This window comes from Humulus lupulus, chromosome 9 (assembly GCF_963169125.1).
Source record: "Humulus lupulus chromosome 9, drHumLupu1.1, whole genome shotgun sequence".
NCBI lineage: Eukaryota > Viridiplantae > Streptophyta > Magnoliopsida > Rosales > Cannabaceae > Humulus > Humulus lupulus.
This window is the reverse complement of record NC_084801.1, coordinates 4,500,240-4,520,094: the sequence shown is the minus strand read 5'-3', so window position 1 is coordinate 4,520,094 and position 19,855 is coordinate 4,500,240. Positions and strand designations below refer to the sequence as shown.

The window sequence follows — 19,855 nt, the reverse complement described above, 5'->3', positions numbered from 1 at the left end:
ATTGAATAATATTGTTAAATATAAATTACATGAATATAGAAATTGATAATAATATTTAATAAAAGTATAACATAATTAAGAATAAATAATTATATAAATAATAATTTAATTTTTGATTAATTTTTAATAATTTAATTTATTAAATTATAAAAGTTTGATATATTATTATTTAATTAAATAATTTAATTTAATTTGTTTATTGAATAATATTGTTTAATATAAATTACATTAATATAAAAATTGAAAATTATATTTAATAAAATTTTAAAAAATTATGAATAAATAATAATCTATTTTTAATTATTTTTTATTAATTTAATTATATAATTTAATTTGTTTATTGAATAACATTATCCAATATTAAATAGTTATAAATTACATGAATATAGAAATTGATAATTATATTTGATAAAAGTATAAAAAATTATGAATAAATAATTATATAAATAATAAATTATTTTTTGATTAATTTTTAATAATTTAATGAATTAAATAATAAAAGTTTGATATAATATTATCTAAATAAATAATTTAATTTAATTCGTTTATTGAATAATATTATCTAATATTAAATAGTTATAAATTACATGTATATAGAAATTGATAATAATATTTAATAAAAGTAGAAAAAATTAAGAATAAATAATTATTTAAATAATAATTTAATTTTTGATTAATTTTTGTTATACCCAGATTTCGAGCCATAGTAAGTATGGCCTCGAAAGCTGAGTTCGCATTAAATGATCTCGTGAGGGTTAGGGTGAGCTCTAGGATGGTAAATCAAGCATGCAAAGTATGATATATGATCTCGAATGCGATGACCTCGAAATGATATTGATCTCGAAAGGTAGCTCCGAGAACACCTTCATCTTCAGGAACTTCGGAGCATGGGTCTTGAGCTCGGTGTACTACCTCGAAAGCAATGTTAGCTCGGGAGATGTCAGTGGCTCGCACCATGACATGAAACCTGAGAAGCTGAAGCCTTGGAGATACGCTATAACCAAGTATTTTAGACATGAGATGTAATCCTCATTTATTGATGTAAATCCCCAAGAATCATGGAATATTATTTAGTCAGTTATGCGTCCCCTGGTTTACAGGGACGTTTCCTTTTTTATCTGATTAAAGGCATTTAAAGCCATTTATTTTTATTCACAAAAGAGTAACTACCCAAAATATGTGGGATAGTATTCTGCATCATTCTCTATAAATAGAGAAGCCATGCACCATTGTAAAGGACCGAAATTCTGATCCTTGAGAGAAAACTCTGGAGAATTCATGCTAAAGAATTGTTCAGAGATAATCTTAAGATTAATAACAAAGACTCGTGGACTAGGCAGAATTAACTGCTGAACCACGTAAAAAATCGTGTGTTTGATTTGTTTGTTCCGTTTGGCCATCGACATCCATTGTTTTTGTGCTCTTCTTTTATTTATTGACGAAAAACGGCGTCAACAATTTTTAATAATTTAATGAATTAAATAATAAAAGTTTGATATAATATTATCTAAATAAATAATTTAATTTAATTTGTTTAATTTAATTTCTATTCATGTCGAGTTTTTATTTCATATATTTGTTGGTAGCTTTCATTTACATCAGCAATAATAAATTTCTTTATTTTTTTTTATGTAACTTATCCATATCATATTTTATACTTTCATAAACTTAATTCCTAGAATTTAGTTACTCAATGTAATTGAATTTATTATTTTAATTTAAATTAAACAAGTGCATGCATTTTAAGCACTTGCAAAAGTTAGATTAATAAATTGACTAAAATAAATATACTTGTGTATGTCATTGTTGTAAGTGGTATAGAAACACTTGTTTTATACTCGCTACTTTTGTGCTCTCTGCTTTAATGATCTTCAATGGTGAATAATGGTGTAATGCCTAACCAACATATTGCATTTTTTTTATACTTAGTTTTATATTATTTTGGTTTGAATTTTTTTCGTGTATCTTTTGGTATTAATTTTTTTTTATCAGGACAGCGACACACCCACAACCCCGACACACACACGACCTTGGCACACCTTCAACAGGTGTGGATATATTTTTTGTAATTAATATCTTTTGTATTTTTTGAATAATTTATTTTGTATTTGTTTAGTGTATAATATTTGAGTTTTGAGTCCTTTAGTTAGTATCCTTGGTATGTAAATCTTGACATCTATTGTTAAGATATATATGTTTATTCTTACTTTATTTTGTAATCTTGGTATGTAAATAATTATAGGACTGTTTTGGTTAAAAACAAAATTTAAGTGATAATTTAAATTAATTTATAAAATATAATAATAGATGATTTAGTATTAAGTAAAATATAGTGTTTTTGTTAATATTGAATAAAGAGGATTTAAAATTGATCAATCAGATTATTAGCACCCATATTTTCTTTATCACCATTTTCTTAATTATATAATATTAATTAAACTAAGTGCTAGAAAAATATCCAAATTCAATTAAAATTAATTTAAATTTTAAAATATTTTTTTAATGTTTGAATCATTTTTAAATTTTAGTAATAAATTTTGAATTATTTTTTATTTTAAAAAAAATTGTAATTATTTTTTAAATTAAAATTGAAACAAACTAATTATATCACGTCTGTGTTACTCCATTGCCATTATTAGCGGCCACACCAAATTTTTTGAACTACTTATTAATTTTTGTCAAAAAAAAAAAGTATTTAGTCAAATAAGTGAAAGCTTTTATACTACTAACTAATTTTCACCGCAACTTGATATTTTTAATAGGGAAACTAATTTTGTTTAGATTGTGAAATTTTTTGAAACAAATTTAAGATAGTTTATTTAATAAAAAAAGTGAGTATAGAAAAAAAAAACAACAATAAGTGCATTTTATCATGTTATTTTGTTCTTTTTTCTCCTTTTTGCTTGAACATATATTATTATTATTATAATTTGTAAAAATAGAACAAAAAAATTAATTAGTAGTTAATTTATTTTCTTAGTCTCGGTGTGTTTGTGATTGATGGTTGTTGACTACAACCATCAATTACATGGATATCGGCACATAAATGATAAGTTAAAAATATTATTAATAAAATTTATCTAATTATTTAAAAATATAAATTAGTCTTAAAGTCAAATAATAATTAATTTATAAAATTATTATTATTATTATTACAAATTAAAAAATTATGAATAAATAATAATTTATAAATTACATGAATATAGAAATTGATAATTATATTTAATAAAAGTTTAAAAAATTAAGAATAAATAATAATTTATTTTTTAATTAATTTATAATAATGTAATTAATTAAATAATAAAAGTTAGATATAATATTTAATAAAATTTTAATAAATAATAAATTAGTCTAGGAAAAAAAAATTAATTTGTTTATAAATAACATTATCAAATAAAACATCATAAAATAGCATAAGATATTATAATATTGCATAAGATTTCAAAAATGATAACAAATCTCCTTTGTTATCCATTTCTATTCACATTACTAAAACTCACACTCTTATAACACTTTAGATGGCGATTGACAAGACTTGGACAACATTGAAAAATCGTGGTTGTCAAGAATATTGGAATGGTCTGCAAGCTTTTTCGAGGATGGCGTCGGAACATAAAGATTCTGATGGAAGAATTAGGTGCCCGTGTGTAAGATGCAATAATAATAGATTTGAATCTTTGGATGTAGTTCGGGCACATGTATTCGATAGGGGTTTTCATCAAGCTTATGATAAGTGGATTTTTCATGGTGAGGTGGAAGAAATTGTTGCTGATGAGGTTGTTGATGAGAATGAAGACGATGAGATGATTCAAGTTGTGGAAGACTTCCTTTTACCGACAACTGAGGAAGTAGAAAGGGATCCCGGTGGGAGTCAGTATTATGACGAGTTATTTGAGGAGATTGAAGCGGAGTTGTATCCTGGCTGTGATTGGATTTCATCCCTGAACTTTTTAGCAAAGTTATTGCATCTAAAAGTTAGAGGGAAGATGCCTAACAACATATTTGATGAATTGCTGAAGTTGTTAAAGCTTGCATTTCCTAAGGAGAACAAAATCCCCGGATCGTACTACGAGGCGAAAAAGAGATTGAAAAAATTAGGGTTGGGATACGAGTCCATTCATGTGTGTCAGTATGATTGCTGCTTATTTTACAATGAGCATGCATCTAAAGAGACATGTCCAGTATGCGGAAGTAGTAGATGGATTACTTCCGAAATGACGAAAGGAAAAAAAGTGCCACACAAGGTGATGCGTTACTTTCTGTTGACCCCTCGGTTGAAAAGATTATACAGTTCAAGGATTACAGCAAAACACATGATATGGCATCACGCCGGGAAATCAAAAGATGAAGGGGTGATGCGACACCCGGTGGACGGCTCTGCGTGGAAGGACTTTGATGCCAAGCATCCTGATTTTTCAAGGGATCCTAGAAATGTTCGTCTGAGCTTAGCTGCTGATGGATTTAATTCATTTGGCAACATGAATCTTGCATACAACATGTGGCCTGTGGTGTTGGCACACTATAATCTGCCACCTTGGTTGTGCATGAAAGACAATTATTTCATGTTGACCCTCCTTATTCCTGAGCCAAAATCACCCGGTAAGGACATGGATGTATTTCTGAGACCATTGGTGGATGAGTTGAAGGATCTGTGGGTTAACGGAGTTGATACAAGAGATAGTACGACCAACAAGATGTTCAAGATGCGGGCAGCCCTTTTGTGGACAGTGAACGATTTTCCAGCTCGCAGTAGTTTGTCTGGATGGAGTGGTCAGGGATACAAAGCTTGTCCTACGTGTAATGAGGACACAACTTCCATCCGAGTGATCGGTAAGACTTCTTACGTTGGTCACAGAAGATTCTTGCCAAGTACTCATCGAATGAGAAGAGACAAAGAGTTCAATGGAGAAGTTGAGAGAAGACGTCCTCTGAGACGGTTTACTTGTGAGGATATACTAGAATAAGTTAATGCTCTTGCAGCGCAAGTTCCAGGAAAACATGTCCAGTTTGGGGGTGTGAAACGTAAAAGAGGAGTAGATGAAGGTAATTGGAGGAAAAAAAGTATTTTTTACGAGCTTGAGTATTGGTGTACAAACAAATTAAAACACAATATAGATGTCATGCATGTTGAGAAGAATGTGTGTGATAGTCTCCTTGGCACCATCTTAGACAGTGATAAATCTAAGGACACCACTAATGCCAGACATGATTTGAAAAAGATGGGTGTGAGAGAATCATTGTGGATTTATGAAGATGAGAATGGGAAGCTGATGAAGCCGCACACTCCTTATGTGTTAACTCCGGCGCAGAGGCAACAATTTTGTCAGTTTATAAAAGGAGTTAGATTTCCAGATGGTTTTTGTTCAAATTTGAAGAAGAAAGTGTCCGAGAATGATACAAATATTCTTGGGTTGAAGTCACACGATTGTCATGTGATAATGCAACGATTACTTTCTCTCGGTGTTCGTAAGTTTCTTCCAAAATCTATATCGACCACTATTGCAGAATTGTGCAATTTCTTCAGGCAAATATGTTCGAGGACTTTAAATGTTAAAGATATGGAGGAAGCACAAAATGATCTTATTCAGATATTGTGCAAGACAGAGTTCATTTTTCCTCCAGCTTTTTTTGACATAATGATTCATTTGGTATTGCATTTGCCAGAAGAAGCAATATTGGGTGGTCCGGTATTTATGAGGTGGATGTATCCTTTTGAAAGATACATGAAAAAATTAAAGAATTATGTGGGAAATAAAGCTCGCCCTGAAGGGTCGATCGCCAAAGGCTATGTTGCAGACGAGGCTTTGACCTTTTCTTCAATGTATTTCAAAGGCATTGAAACAATATTTAACCGTCTTGATCGAAATGAAGATGCAACTTATATCCCACGAAATCTTGCAGTTTTCCAATCTCAATGTCGTCCACTCACAAAGGGAACTTTGAAGACTCTCGATCATAAGACTCGTGAAATAGCTGAGTGGTTCATACTTGAGAATTCTCCTGAAATTGAGCCTTATTTAGAGTAAGTTTATTCTCTTATAAATTAGAACATGTGTGGTTATTATCATTTTTTTTGTTATCAAGAAACGTAACACTATTCTAATTAACAGCGAACACCTACAAGAGATTAAACAAAAATACACAGATGGTGATCATAATCGTTTGCATAGGAAAAATTTATGTTCGTGGTTTCATAAAAAGGTAGCTTTGAACTTTGAACTTTGAACAGTGATTTTATTAATGATATATTTTGTGAATCTAATATCATTCTATGTATTTAGATATATGACCTGCACAAGCTTGGGTCTTTGGATAACGGTGATGAACTGTTAGCTTTAGCATCTGGGTCAGATCATTTGTCAACCTTTTACCAAGGTTGTATAGTCAATGGTGTTCGATTTATTGCACACGATCGAGACAAAAAGCGCACCACACAGAATAGTGGAGTGTCTGCTGCCGGAACAGAAGGTTTTAATTTTTACGGCACGCTTGAAGAAGTGGTGATACTTTCTTTCACTGGTGCATATTCAGTGGCATTATTTCGGTGCAAATGGTTTAATACAAATCCAATAATGAAGAAAACAGTCATTGAAAATAATGTCACCAGTATAAACGTCAATGGTGAATGGTACAAAGATGAGCCGTACATACTTGCTACTCAAGCTAAGCAAGTTTTCTATCTCGATGATTTACTTAGAGGTCGTGATTGGAAAGTTGTAGAAGATGTGAATCATCGACAGATTTGGGACATTAAGGACAATTCTGATGAGGTTAATGCTCAACAATAATAGGCATTTGCACAACCCTTTCTTCTCCGCGTCTCTTCTCTTCTCCGAAAGAAAACTTCTCTTCTCCGACGAGAAATTTTGCACAGGTTTGTTTTGGGTCTATTATATATATATATATATTAATTCTCTTTATTTCTTTTCTTTTTTCGTTTGGTTTTGATAAACAAACTCCATTTCTTGTTTTCTTTTTTGATAAACAACTCTATTGTTTTTTCTTTTCTTTTTTGGGTTTAGTAATAATGTTCTTGAAGAACGAAGGAAAAAAGCTGGGAAACCATTGGGTCTAGAGATTGATCCTGTGACCAACAAAGTGGTTGGGCAAGAGGATCAAGCTTTTATTCGCATGTTGGGAACTCTAGTTTCCATGTTGTGTCCGGGGCATTATTTGGATTTTGCTGATGTACCTCAACAGTTTAAGGATCAAGTGCTTGATCGTATGAGGGTAAAAAAATTACAAATCTTGTACTTTTCATTATTTAATTCCATTATTTACAAGTTATCTAATTTTTTTTTTCCTAATGCAGTATTACTATAATATAGACGGTCATCCACAACGTGAGTCAGTTCTGGCAACTCTCAACAAGGAGATGGGGGAAAGATATCGCGAGAGAAAGAACTATAGACATAGACACTTCAAAAATCATTATGCTGGACCAGAAGATTTGGAGAATGTCCTCTCTAAGCCACCTAACCATTGCACTAAGGAGGCTTGGCAGCTTATTTGTGAAATGTTTTTGAGCGAAAGATTTTTGGCTCGTTCCGCTAAAAATCAAGCAAACAGAAGACAAATGAAGTATGTAACAACACAAGGCACAAAGTCGTTGGCAGCTAAGCGTCACGAATATGTAAGTGAAGATGTTAATTTAATTTTATAAAATAACACATTCTGAAACATTTTTTTTACATTTGTATAGGAGAACCCGCATGCGCATGTTGTTGATACTTGGAGGGATGCTCATATGAGAAAATCGACAAAATCTTTTGTCAATGAGGCAGCTCAACAAGATTATGTAAGTGAATAGTATTTTTTTCTTGTTTCTAATGTTTATAATGTTTCTAATTTTTGTTTATAATGTTATCTTTATACAGGAAAAAATGGCGGCTGAGGTTGAGAGGTCACAGAATGAGAGGCAAAGTCAACAGCAGAGTGAGGCATCTCTAAATGTATCTGGTGTTGATTCGTCCCCGGTCGATCAATACGAGATACTAAGTAAAGTACTCGGGGAGAGATCTGACTACCAAAGAGGAGTGGGTTATAGGGTGAAAGGGAAGGCAAAAAGGACATCCTCTAGCTCTACAGATCAAAGTCAGTCCCAAGCAAATACTGCTGCTTCGCCTAATGAAGATATGAGAGTTATGACTTTGCTGGTGAAGGCAATTCGTGAGACGTTTGAGACTTCGACAACTGTGCATCCCAGTAAACTGTATAACCCAATGTTTGACAGTTTTCTGCAGAGGCATTTGCCACCATAATCCGAAGGTGCTTCGTCTTCTCAGTCTCCGTCACAGCAGTATCAGCCTCCGTCACAGCAGTATCAGCCTCCTTCACAGCAGTATCAGCCTCCTTCACATCAGCAGCATCAGCCTCCTTCACAGCAGCAGTTCCAGCCTCCTTCACAGTATCCGCCGCAGCAGCTGTACCAGCCTCATCCAATGTATACGCCACATATGTCGTCGCAACAACCTCCTCAGTATCAAAACCAATACATTTTTGGACCCCATTCTCAGTCTCCTCCACAATATTTTAGTTTTACCGATTTTCCAGGAGGATCGATGCAGCCTCCGCCACAGCCACAGCCTCGAGATCTGTTTGGGGACCTCACGCTCGGACGATCATCACAACCACCATATATTCCTTCACCGCCACCGCCACCGCCGCCACAGCCACCGCCACTGCCATCGTCGCAGCCATCATCCTCACAACCAGACCAAAATGTTGAAGATGAGGACAATTTCAATATTAATCTTAATGACTTTCTTTAGTTACTAGTTTATATATTTGGACTGAATTAATACTTTATTTATTTTTAATGACTATAGTGATATTTACTAGGATGATAAATATTAAAACTATTTATATTAATTTTAATGTTAGTTATGTTTAAATTAATTAAATGTTTATTTTTATTAAATTATATTATAAATTATTTTTAAAAATAATTAAATTTAATAAATATTAATTTATTAATTTATTTAAAATTTAATTTAAAAAAAATTATAAATACAATAATAGTGGCGGACCCCGCAGCTAATATTAATGCCTCGGACATAGTTATTGTTGACGCCGTTTTTCGTCAGCAGATAAAAGAAGAGAGCACGTAAACAATTAAAGACAATGGCTAAAACAAACAAACGAATCAGACACACGGTTTTTACGTGGTTCAGCAGTTAAATCTGCCTAGTCCACGAGTCTCTGTTATTAATCTCAAGATTATCTCTGAACAATCCTTTAGCATGAATTCTCCAGAGTTTTCTCTCAAGAATCAGAAATTCGGTCCTTTACAATGGTGCATGACTTCTCCATTTATAGAGAAGGATGCAGAATACTATCCCACATATTTCGGGTAGTTACTCTTTTGTGAATAAAAATAAATGGCCTTAAATGCCAATAATCAGATATAGAAGGAAACGTTCCCCAAATATCAGGAAATGCATAACTGACTAAATAATATCCCACGATTTTTGGGGATTTACATCAATAAATGAGGATCATATCCCATATCTACAACACTTGTAGATATTCAAGGTAGTCATTGCGTATCTCCAAGGCTTCAGCATCTAAGGTTTCACGTCATTGTGCGAGCCACTGACATTTCCCGAGCTAACATTGCTTTCGAGATAGCATATCGAGCTCGAGATCCCTGCTCCGAAGTTGTTTCTGAAGATGAGGGGCTCACAGAGCTATCCTTCGAGATCAAGATCATTTCGAGGTCACCATATTCGAGGTCTGTACCATACTTTGCAGGCTCCGATTTACAATCGTAGAGCATACCCTAACCCTCACGAGACCATTTAATGCGAACTCAGCTTTCGAGGTCATATTTGCTACGGCTCGAAATCTGGGTATAACAGTTATTAGCGGCGGAACCCGCCGCTAATGTTCGCTGCTAATAATTGCTTATTAGCGGCGGGTGTGTCAGTCCGCCGCTAATAATCATTATTAGCGACACTTTTTTAGGCGCGGGGTATTAGCGGCGGAGGCCCGCCGCTAAAGCCTATTAGCGGCGGACGTGACATTTATTAGCGGCGGAGTCCCCCGCCGCTAATAATGAAATTTGTTGTAGTGGCAGTAAGAACTTGTTCGTTTGAAATGTCTCTTTCTTCCAACAATTTTGTATGCTCACTACAGAGATCAAACTGATATAAATTCATAAGTGAAATATATTTGTATATATATTGTTGGACTAGTAAAGAAGATTTTTACTTACTCTAGATATTCTTGAATAACATCAACACAATTATTCAATAAATACCATTGAACCACTTTACTAGAAGAATCCAACAACTTGACAAATGATGCACCTAATGGACGAACACTGGAATTGAAAAGATCAAATTGATGACTTGGAGAAGGTAAATCCCAATTACGGTAAGATCGTTTGTATCTTATCTCTATGTTAGAAACATATCTTGACAAGAAAGTTACAGCTTCGTCTATAACAAAAGCTTCTACAGTTGAACCATCAGGTCGTGACATATTTTTGACATACTTTTTGTACAACCCCATATGACGTTCTGTCCCAAACATCCATCGTGAAGCAAATTGGCCACCTAACAACATTTGATTTGGTAGGTGCACAACAAGATGAACCATTATGGTAAAAAATGATGGAGGGAATTAGAGTTATAAATACGGGTCGGGCTTTCTAGCACGACACGAAACCGGCACAAGCCCAGGAGGCACAAGCACGACACGACACGAAAAAATATGGGCTTGGGCCAGGCACGATACAAATTGAAAATTGGCACAACACAGCACGACGTGACATAGGCCTGAGCACGGCATGGCACGAAAGCACGAACAAGCTAGCCTGAAAGCATGATACGATAAAAAGCCCAATATTTTGACATTAATAATGATAATAGGTTTTTATTTGTCAATTATCTATAAATCAAAATGATAATAACAGTCTATTATTTTTCTCAATGTTTATAATTTTATAATTATATTAATTTATTTTAAGATTTGTGAGTTAAAATTTTTAGCATTTATTAGTAGGTATTCAAATTCTCCTCACATTTTTTTGGCAATAATAAATGGGTCTAAAAGTGAGCACGAATAAGAAAAGTGGGCTGGCCCGACACGGTACGACATGGGTTGTGCTGGGCTTACTCTTTCAAATATGGGCAGTGTAACGCCCTGGTTACCCCAGAACAGTTACGGTGAACAGTGAACCAGAAATTTGACTCGCTACCTGAGTCCTTTGGTTAAAAACGTGTTCTAAGTGCTATTATCAGGTTAAGGTGAAAAACCAGTAAAAAGGAAATGATACATTTCATTAAGTAACTAAAATGCTCATGAGCCTTTCAAAATGTTTACAAGATGTCCATGATACAAATGAGTCACTACTGTTTCAAATTTACAGTCCCCGCCGGCCTAAGCTGCAAAAATAGGGTAAACCCCTAGTCCCTCTGAGAACTCCTTGACCGTGGCAGTCAAGCGGCCCTGTATGTACACAACATCGCCCAAGCTCTCCACTCAGGGTTGGTTAAGTTTCTCCTTCCCTTTACCTGCACCACATATCACCCATGAGCCAAGGCCCAGCAAGAAAACACAATAAAGCATGATATAATATCAACAACGATCATAATAACCATTCAGGACTATCAGTCCAACAAATAGGTGACAATAGCCAAAAGTCACAATAATGAGCATCGCTCCCTCTAGCCATGTGACGATAGGGTCACCAGGGCTTAACTGATAAGTGATTCTTTCATAAGCTTGTTCAGGACAGGTGTATGGTGATTAGTCACCAACATAACCTTCCTCACGACTCTAGAGTCGAAACTATGGACAACGTCCCCTAGCCATGTGACAAACGGTCACCGGGGTCATATACCTTGGCTATAGACATCTGGTCGTAGACCAGGCAAGCGCTTATAAGTTCTTCAACCCTAGGGTCGGTCTAGCATTAATGCCATAGAGCCATTCAATGCATGATTCTCGACTTTAGAGTCGGTCCCTGACTAGTCAGTATCTTAAACAGGTAATCAGCATACATCAGCATTTAATATGCAATCCACGTCCACATATATCAACCAACATGCCTCAATATCAAGCCATGCATGTCATATACCTATACAGGGTGCAACTGTATTCATACACTGTTTTCTTATCTCTGGTTCGAGTGAGAATTATTATATGAACGATCCCTGAGAACGATCAACCTTTAAATTCCTTGAATGTCACCTGGTCATAACCAAATTATAGGATTCATTAATAAAAATGATAACTGAGGGTTCCCAAACCAAATCTCAGCCCCCGAGACATCAAATACTACCCAACCGGGTACTAGGTTCAACCTCGAGGCCTAAGGTTTGAATCCCCAAGCTAAAAATCACATTCTGGCAAAATTGGCCTTAAGGGTCGTGGCCCTCCCCTGCTGCGCCGCGGTGTGCCCTCAAACAGAGAGGGACTCCCCTTGCCAGACGCCAAGGGCCGCGGCGCTCCCCTGCTGCGCCGCGTCGCCCAGCCCAGACCAGCTAAGTCGGCCACATGCACCAGAATTTTAACCCTGTGTTTTCCCTCTCAAACCAGTCCTTCAAACCATCTTTAACCCTCCTCCAAACATATAATTAAACCCCCAAATAACACCCATAGCTCACCCTCATCAAATCCCAAACAAACCAACACTAAAACTCCCTTTTATTCCACCTCCCACATCAAGATTCATGAGCTAAAAACTTAAACGAAAACAGAGCACCAACTGTAATAAATGAACAAAACTCACCTTGAAACCTGTTTTGAACCTCCCACACAAGCTAAATCAAGTGCATCAACCCAGCCTTTAAGTTTCCCTTGGTTGAATCCACACCTAGAGCTCAAAACCTCAAAGAAGATAATGGAGGAAGTTGTGTACGGGAAGTATGAGGAAGTGTCTCTGTTTTGTTCTGTTTAAATCTACCACCTTCTACAGTTACTTAAGTCACATATATCCACCCGTAAAATGACCAATTACCCTTGATCCATCTAAAGCTTCTCAAGCTATTCTAGGGGTAAAATTGGTACTTCTCGCTTAACCCGTTAATCATAATTAACGCTTTCCAATTCCTGCTAATCTCAATATCCTCAAACACCAATAATTCATATCCCGTTTCCCTAAAATCTCCGGTAACGCTATAATCATTAATATCACCCCGAGCCCCGAGCTCAAATCTGTTATGACCAAACCGATAAATCATGTTTAAAAATCGTCTCATGTCGAAATACTCGAACCAATCCACATTATAATGGGGTCTCACAATATATCATAAGCACGCAAACAAATATTCAATTATACCCTCAACAGGCCAAATTACCAAAATACCCCTGTAAACAAATGTGGACTCACATGCATGCATTTAACATTATATTATAATATAATTCTCATAAACATGCATAAACACATTTAATGTCATAATTAAACAGTTATGGCCCTCCCGGCCTACTAATCCAGCCATTAAACCATAATAGGGAATCCGGGGCATTACAGGCAGGCATGAATATGAATACGGGCCCGGCCCGAACCGACTTGAATTATACGGAGGCATGAAAATGCGGACCGTTCTGAGCCGACCCACATTTACAGCTCTAGAGGGATTATCTTTTCCAATTTACACAAGATAATAACAATTCCATCATTCAATTCATTTATATCAGAAACTTGAATAGTTTTTGCACAAATATTTTGGAAGAATTGACATAGCTCAATCAAAGTTGTTCGAATTTGTTTCATTAGAAAATGTAATATGGAAACTGGTAATATTTTTTTGAAGTAAAACATGACTATCATGGTTTCATGCCTCCTAGTTTGTCATTATCAGTTACACATCGACTTATATGCGAAGCATATTCATCTGGTAATCTAACACTTCGAATGAACTTACAAAATCCTTGCATTCTTCTTTAGTCAGAGTATAACTCGCATGAGGTTTTTCAAACTTATTATTGGATGACTTCTTCAACCAAAGACCTTGGAAATTTTTTAAATTTTCTAAATCTTTACGAGCCTTCAACGTGTCTTTCGATTTACCCTCAATATCTAAAAGTGTTCCAATAATGTTATCGAGTATGTTTATCCAACTATGATCCATATATAACGAATCTAACCGTTGAAATGTTGGCGACCCTCCTAATAACAAAGACTCTTTAAAAGAAATAGAAAAGCCAAATACATTAATATGGTTAAGCATTACAAATGTCAAATAATTGGTTAGACACTATTTTAGGATATCATATTTGACAACAGATTTAAATCCTTAGAAGACAATGTTATGTTAAAGTAGATGGAAGTGTAAAAAAATTACAAAATTGTTTTTGGTTACTAATAGTAACTAACTGCGTAACTAATTTTGTTTGTCAAACTGAAGAAAGAGTTGGAATATTCCAAAAAATTATTCCGTGAAACCAACAAATTTCCTTCCATCTCCATCTCCATCTCATGGCCACTTTTACTATAAAGGTGAAAGAAGATATTTAAATATTGTTAATAAGTTGAGAGTGATGTATAGTTCACTATTTTAAGAAATATTCAAGATTAAAGGTAGGGCATAGTAATAGGAGGTGGTTTAAATTTGTGTGGTAATTAATCGATTACCACTTAGTCCGATCGTTATGATGAATAACTAATATGCTGTGATTAATTGTAACCAAAATCAAATGATTATTACTCTTATCATTATTATTGCAATCCATATCGATCCATGAGAAAGAGCATCCATACCTTTTAGCTGGACATTGAATATCTTTTTCTACAGGTTTGATTCTTTTACATCTTCTTTGACTAATCTCTTTTTTCACAGGTTTATACAACCCTTTTTTTCATATATATATATATATATAATTATTTCTTGAGAAATCATATTGATCAATGAGAATTGTTTAGAATTTTCCAAAGATTAATTTGAGCCCATAAGAACGATTTTTGGTACAATATTTGTCTTTAATATATATTTATGAATATAAAATTACACAGATAACATTGTGCAGTGTTACTTATATATATTAAGGTTTGTGTTAAAGCACTTTATACCTATGTATATTGTATGGTATATATATGAGTATATATAATAATCAACACATGATATGTTTGCATTAATTATTACATTTTTTATTTTGATGATTTCAAAAAACTTAGTTTGAAATATTGTTTTGGGCTTAAAAGCCAGCTATATATATATATATATATATAGGCACAATATAAAAGTGAGATGAAAAGAATATGGGTGGTGGTGATTGCTTTGTGTGTGGCTTCAATGGTGAGAAATGATGGAGAAATTATTATGATTAGATGTGTCCATGCACAGCCAGAACCAGAACCAGAACCAGAAGTGCCTTGCTTCTTCATCTTTGGTGATTCTCTATCGGACGGTGGAAACAACAACAACCTTTCAACTTTGGCAAAAGTCAACTACTCACCCTATGGAATTGACTATCCAGATGGCCCTACCGGAAGATTTACCAATGGCCGTACCGTAGTTGATATACTTGGTATTTCTTCCATCAATAATATTATATATATGAAATTTTTTATACAGAGGCATCTCGTTTCAGTATGGGTTTCTATTTTCGAACCGGAGAAATTATAATTCAATTTTTTTAATATTGATAATGTACATTGTAATTCTAGTAGATATGCAATCAATAGTCGAGAAATTATGAATAATTTATAGTATCGGAATTAGGGTTTAAACCGTCTACTGCACGTGTGTCTGTTTTTTTTTTTTATATTCGTGTAAAATAAATTTTTTTGAACTCTGATTTTGACATTGTAAACTATTTAGAATTTCTCGAAATTGTTAGAAGGATGTCTACTATATATAGCTATATATAATATACATCACCATTTAAAAAAAAAATTGGGTTATGTTTGTTATATTGTGTAGTTAACAATACAATATCCTTTACAAAAAATATTATGTAGTTTATTACCTGGTGTATCATTGTATCAAATATATACAAAATAATGTATTAGCATACACAAATGATATTTCATCATACGAACATATTTAAGAATCTAATAGAAAATTTGTGTATTTAAATGTCATTCGTTAGATATTATTTCAACGGTTGAGATTATAGGCCACATCGTGTAGTAGCTAACTACATATTATTCTTATCCTATTATATATATATATATATATATTTACATATATATGTACTCATCAATTAATCAATTTTTTTCAATTTCCAAACCCTAACCAATTATTTGTTATTAATTACATGCAGCTGAGTATATGGGTTTCAACGAGTCTATTCCAACCTTTTCTTCAGCTAATAAGGGCTCAGAAATGCTTCAAGGTGTGAATTATGCATCTGGGTCAGCTGGAATTCTCACAAATACTGGACAACATTTGGTACTTATTATTCTATATATTTATATATTGGAATTAATATCTTCTTTTATTTATGTTATGATTAAAAAAAATTTATATTTTATAATGATTTTCAAACAATTTTATTTGATTCTAACAAATTCGAGCTATTCTAGAGAAACATTAAAGAAAACATATTTAATCAAGTTTCTCTTTCAAAAATTGAAAAAATTAATTAAAATAAATACTAACGTTTCAAAAAATATATACTTCTTCAATTACACTCTACATCCCCTGAAAAGACTATAAAGGGAATATATATAGAAACATTATCATCTTATTACTTATTTGATCAATATATTTAGAAACATTTCATGATTAATTAAAAATGTATATATTTGTTTAATTAAATTTGTAGGGTGAGAACATCAACTTTCGAACACAATTAAAGTACCACAGAATTATTATGTCACGTTTGGGTGAGAACTTAGGAAACAAAAAAGCAGCCAGAAGACACTTAAACAAGTGCTTATATTGGGTTGGAATAGGCAATAATGACTACATCAACAACTACTTCTCACATCATCACTACTACTCTTCAAGCCATGCTTACTCTCCTGACGATTTTGCCCTTCGTCTCATTGAACGATATCGTACCTTTGTCATGGTAATTCTCTACTTCTCATCATCTATTCTTCCAACATTATCTACTTTCTCGATATCCTATTCAAAACATTTTCGATATACTATTGTAGGTATGTGACACCTTGTCGGGAAGGCGAGATATCTTAATGAATATTGTTATGGGGCATCATAGTATTTAACGTTTCTTGATTTGGCCTATTATGGTGATTAGTATAATTTTAGACCGGATATTAAATTATACCAATATTAATATGCAGAGATTGTATGATTATGGGGCAAAGAAGATAGTGTTAGTGGGATTGGGAAGAATAGGGTGCACCCCTAATTCGGTGGCTTTGTACCAAACCAATGGCTCGACCTCGTGTGTAGATGAAATGAACGAAGCAGTCCAACATTTCAACGTTAAGCTTTTAACACTCGTTGATCAACTCAACGCCAATTTCACTACCGCTAAATTCATCTACATTAACTCTTTCGGAATGGATGGCGGTGATCCTACTGTCGCTGGTACGTAATCTCATCATTTTTTTTTATAATTAATTAGACGAGTAGTGCTAAGGACACATCCAATTTGCACACAAAATTTTTGACTTTTTATAATCCTAAATTTTTTCCATATTCTAAAAAATGAATGGAATTGTAATGATATAAAACATAAGGTAACGATCAATAATTTGGGAAAAAAATTAACAATTTTTAAAAGTGTCACATCATGCATGTCGTTCATTAATATTTAGACCTAGGTAATAAGAGAGAATCAAGATTTTCTGTCAAATTAGTGTATATCATATTAGGTCAAACTAATATAATTGTAACACCTCATATTAAAACCTAACATGTTGTGAAATAGCTGTAGCAATTTTTTTATAAATGAAATATTAAATATGAAGTGTCACAATTACATTGGTTAGACACAATATAAGACGCACTAATTTGACAGAGAATTTTGATTCAATAAGAAAAGAGGCGTATCTGTTAACAAATTTCAAAACGATATAAAAGAAAAAAAAATCAAAGAATAAAACTCGAGGAGAGATCATTTGTTTTACTTTTAAATAAAGTTATATCGATACTACATATCGGTCTCTAAGAAAAATACGATATAATGGTCATAAGTATAGCTTAGTGAAGTACGTACGTATATATCTACTAATATATATATATATATATATGAATAATTTTCAGGATTTAAGGTTTGGGATGTTGGATGTTGCCCAGTGAACAAAATAGGGCAATGTGTTCCATTGGGAAAGCCATGTGAGAAGAGAAGAGAATATGTATTTTGGGACTCATTCCATCCAACTGAGGAAGTCAACATGATCACAGCAAGTCGAATATACAAAGCTTTCGACCTTTCTGACAGCTATCCTATGGATCTCAAAAAGCTTATTCACCTTTCATTAGGCCACCCTCACCCTCCACTATAATTTTTTTTATTCTTTTTATATTAAAAAATTGTTTTCAATACTTTTTTAATATAGACGTTGTATACTATATTTGTTTATATATATATTATATAATAAATGTGTAGAAAACGAAATTTCTTAGTTTTAATGATTTTTTATTTTTTTAATGTTAATTTTAACGGACTATTTTTATATTTAATAGAATATTCTTATATTTAACAGTAGTTTGTAAACATTTAAACTTAAATAAAATAAAATAAATAATTAGAAAAATTAAAATAGGATATTTTTGAGATATTTTACAATAATGATAACTATTTAAAAATAATAAATAATTAAACAAATTAAAATATGATATTTTTGAGATATTTTACAATGATAATTATTTAAAAATAATAAAATCATGCTTTATATAACTTAAATATGTTGACGCCGTTTTTCGTCAAACAGTGAAAGAAGAGCACGTAAACAATAACTGAAAATGGCTAATTGAAATAAAACAATGTAAACACACGATTTTTACGTGGTTCAGCAGTTAAATCTGCCTAGTCCACGAGTCTTTGTTATTAAACTCAAGATTATCTCTAGGAATTCTTCAAGAATGAATTCTCCAGAGTTTTCTCTCAAGGTTCAGAATTTCCGTCTTTTACAATGGTGCATGGCTTCTCTATTTATAGAGAAGGCTAAGAATACTATCCCACATATTTTGGGTAGTTACTCTTTTTGTATAAATAAAATTTATGGCTTTAAATGCCTATAATCAAATATAAAAGGAAACGTCCCCTGAAGACGAGGAGACGTATAACTGACCAAATAATATCCCACGATTCTAGGGGATTTACAATAATAAATGAGGATTACATGTCATATTAATAACATTTGTAGATATTCAAGGTGGTTATCGCGTATCTCCAAGGCTTTAGCCTCCCAGGTTTCCCGTCATCTATCGAGCTAGAAACATCTCCCGAGGCCACATGACTTTCGAGATCGTACGTGTGTCGAGCTCGGGACCCCTGATCTGAAGTCGTCCCTGAAGATGAGTGTGTTCCCGGAGCTATCTTCCGAGATCATGAATACTTCGAAGTCACCATACTCGAGGTCGTCTATATTCTGCAAGCTCGACATACAATCCTGGAGCATGTTTCCAACCTTATGAGTCCACTGATTTGCGAATCCAACTTTCGAGGTCATAATTAACATAGCTCGAAATCCGGGTGTAACAAAATAAAATTTAATTAAAATTAAACTCACTTATTAAAATAATATCATATTAAACATATAATATAATTATAACTATAATGTATGTACACAATACACATTATATATGATTTAATTACAAATTGACTTGTTCGCCGTTCATATCTCTTTTATATAATAAGTATGTAGATAACGAAAATTCTTGATTTTAACTGTTTTTTATTTTTTTTTAATAATAACTTTAACGGAATATTTTTATATTTAACAAAATAATCTTATATTTAACAGTAGTTTGTAAATACTTAA

General features: G+C 33.1%; 2 protein-coding genes across 2 annotated transcripts; both read left to right on the top strand.

Moving 5' to 3' along the window:
- The first annotated feature begins 7,002 nt into the window (after nucleotides 1–7,002).
- Nucleotides 7,003–7,675, top strand: LOC133801703 (uncharacterized). Its single transcript, XM_062239959.1, has 2 exons — nucleotides 7,003–7,230; nucleotides 7,313–7,675. The coding sequence occupies exons 1-2, from the start codon at nucleotides 7,132–7,134 to the stop codon at nucleotides 7,661–7,663; spliced, it is 450 nt and encodes a 149-aa protein (XP_062095943.1). The 5' UTR covers nucleotides 7,003–7,131; the 3' UTR covers nucleotides 7,664–7,675.
- Nucleotides 7,676–15,197: 7,522 nt separating this feature from the next.
- Nucleotides 15,198–18,373, top strand: LOC133799299 (GDSL esterase/lipase At1g29670-like). Its single transcript, XM_062237317.1, has 5 exons — nucleotides 15,198–15,477; nucleotides 16,216–16,343; nucleotides 16,720–16,968; nucleotides 17,204–17,453; nucleotides 18,165–18,373. Exons 1-5 carry the CDS (start codon nucleotides 15,198–15,200, stop codon nucleotides 18,371–18,373), a joined length of 1,116 nt encoding a protein of 371 aa, XP_062093301.1.
- Nucleotides 18,374–19,855: the final 1,482 nt, after the last annotated feature.

Coding starts and splice junctions, on each gene's coding strand:
- LOC133801703 (XM_062239959.1), top strand. CDS start 7,132: ATGTTGGGAACTCTAGTTTCCATGTTGTGTCCGGGGCATTATTTGGAT. Junction 7,231..7,312: donor AAGTGCTTGATCGTATGAGG/GTAAAAAAATTA, acceptor TTCCTAATGCAG/TATTACTATAATATAGACGG.
- LOC133799299 (XM_062237317.1), top strand. CDS start 15,198: ATGAAAAGAATATGGGTGGTGGTGATTGCTTTGTGTGTGGCTTCAATG. Junction 16,969..17,203: donor GATATCGTACCTTTGTCATG/GTAATTCTCTAC, acceptor ATTAATATGCAG/AGATTGTATGATTATGGGGC. Junction 17,454..18,164: donor CGGTGATCCTACTGTCGCTG/GTACGTAATCTC, acceptor GATGTTGCCCAG/TGAACAAAATAGGGCAATGT.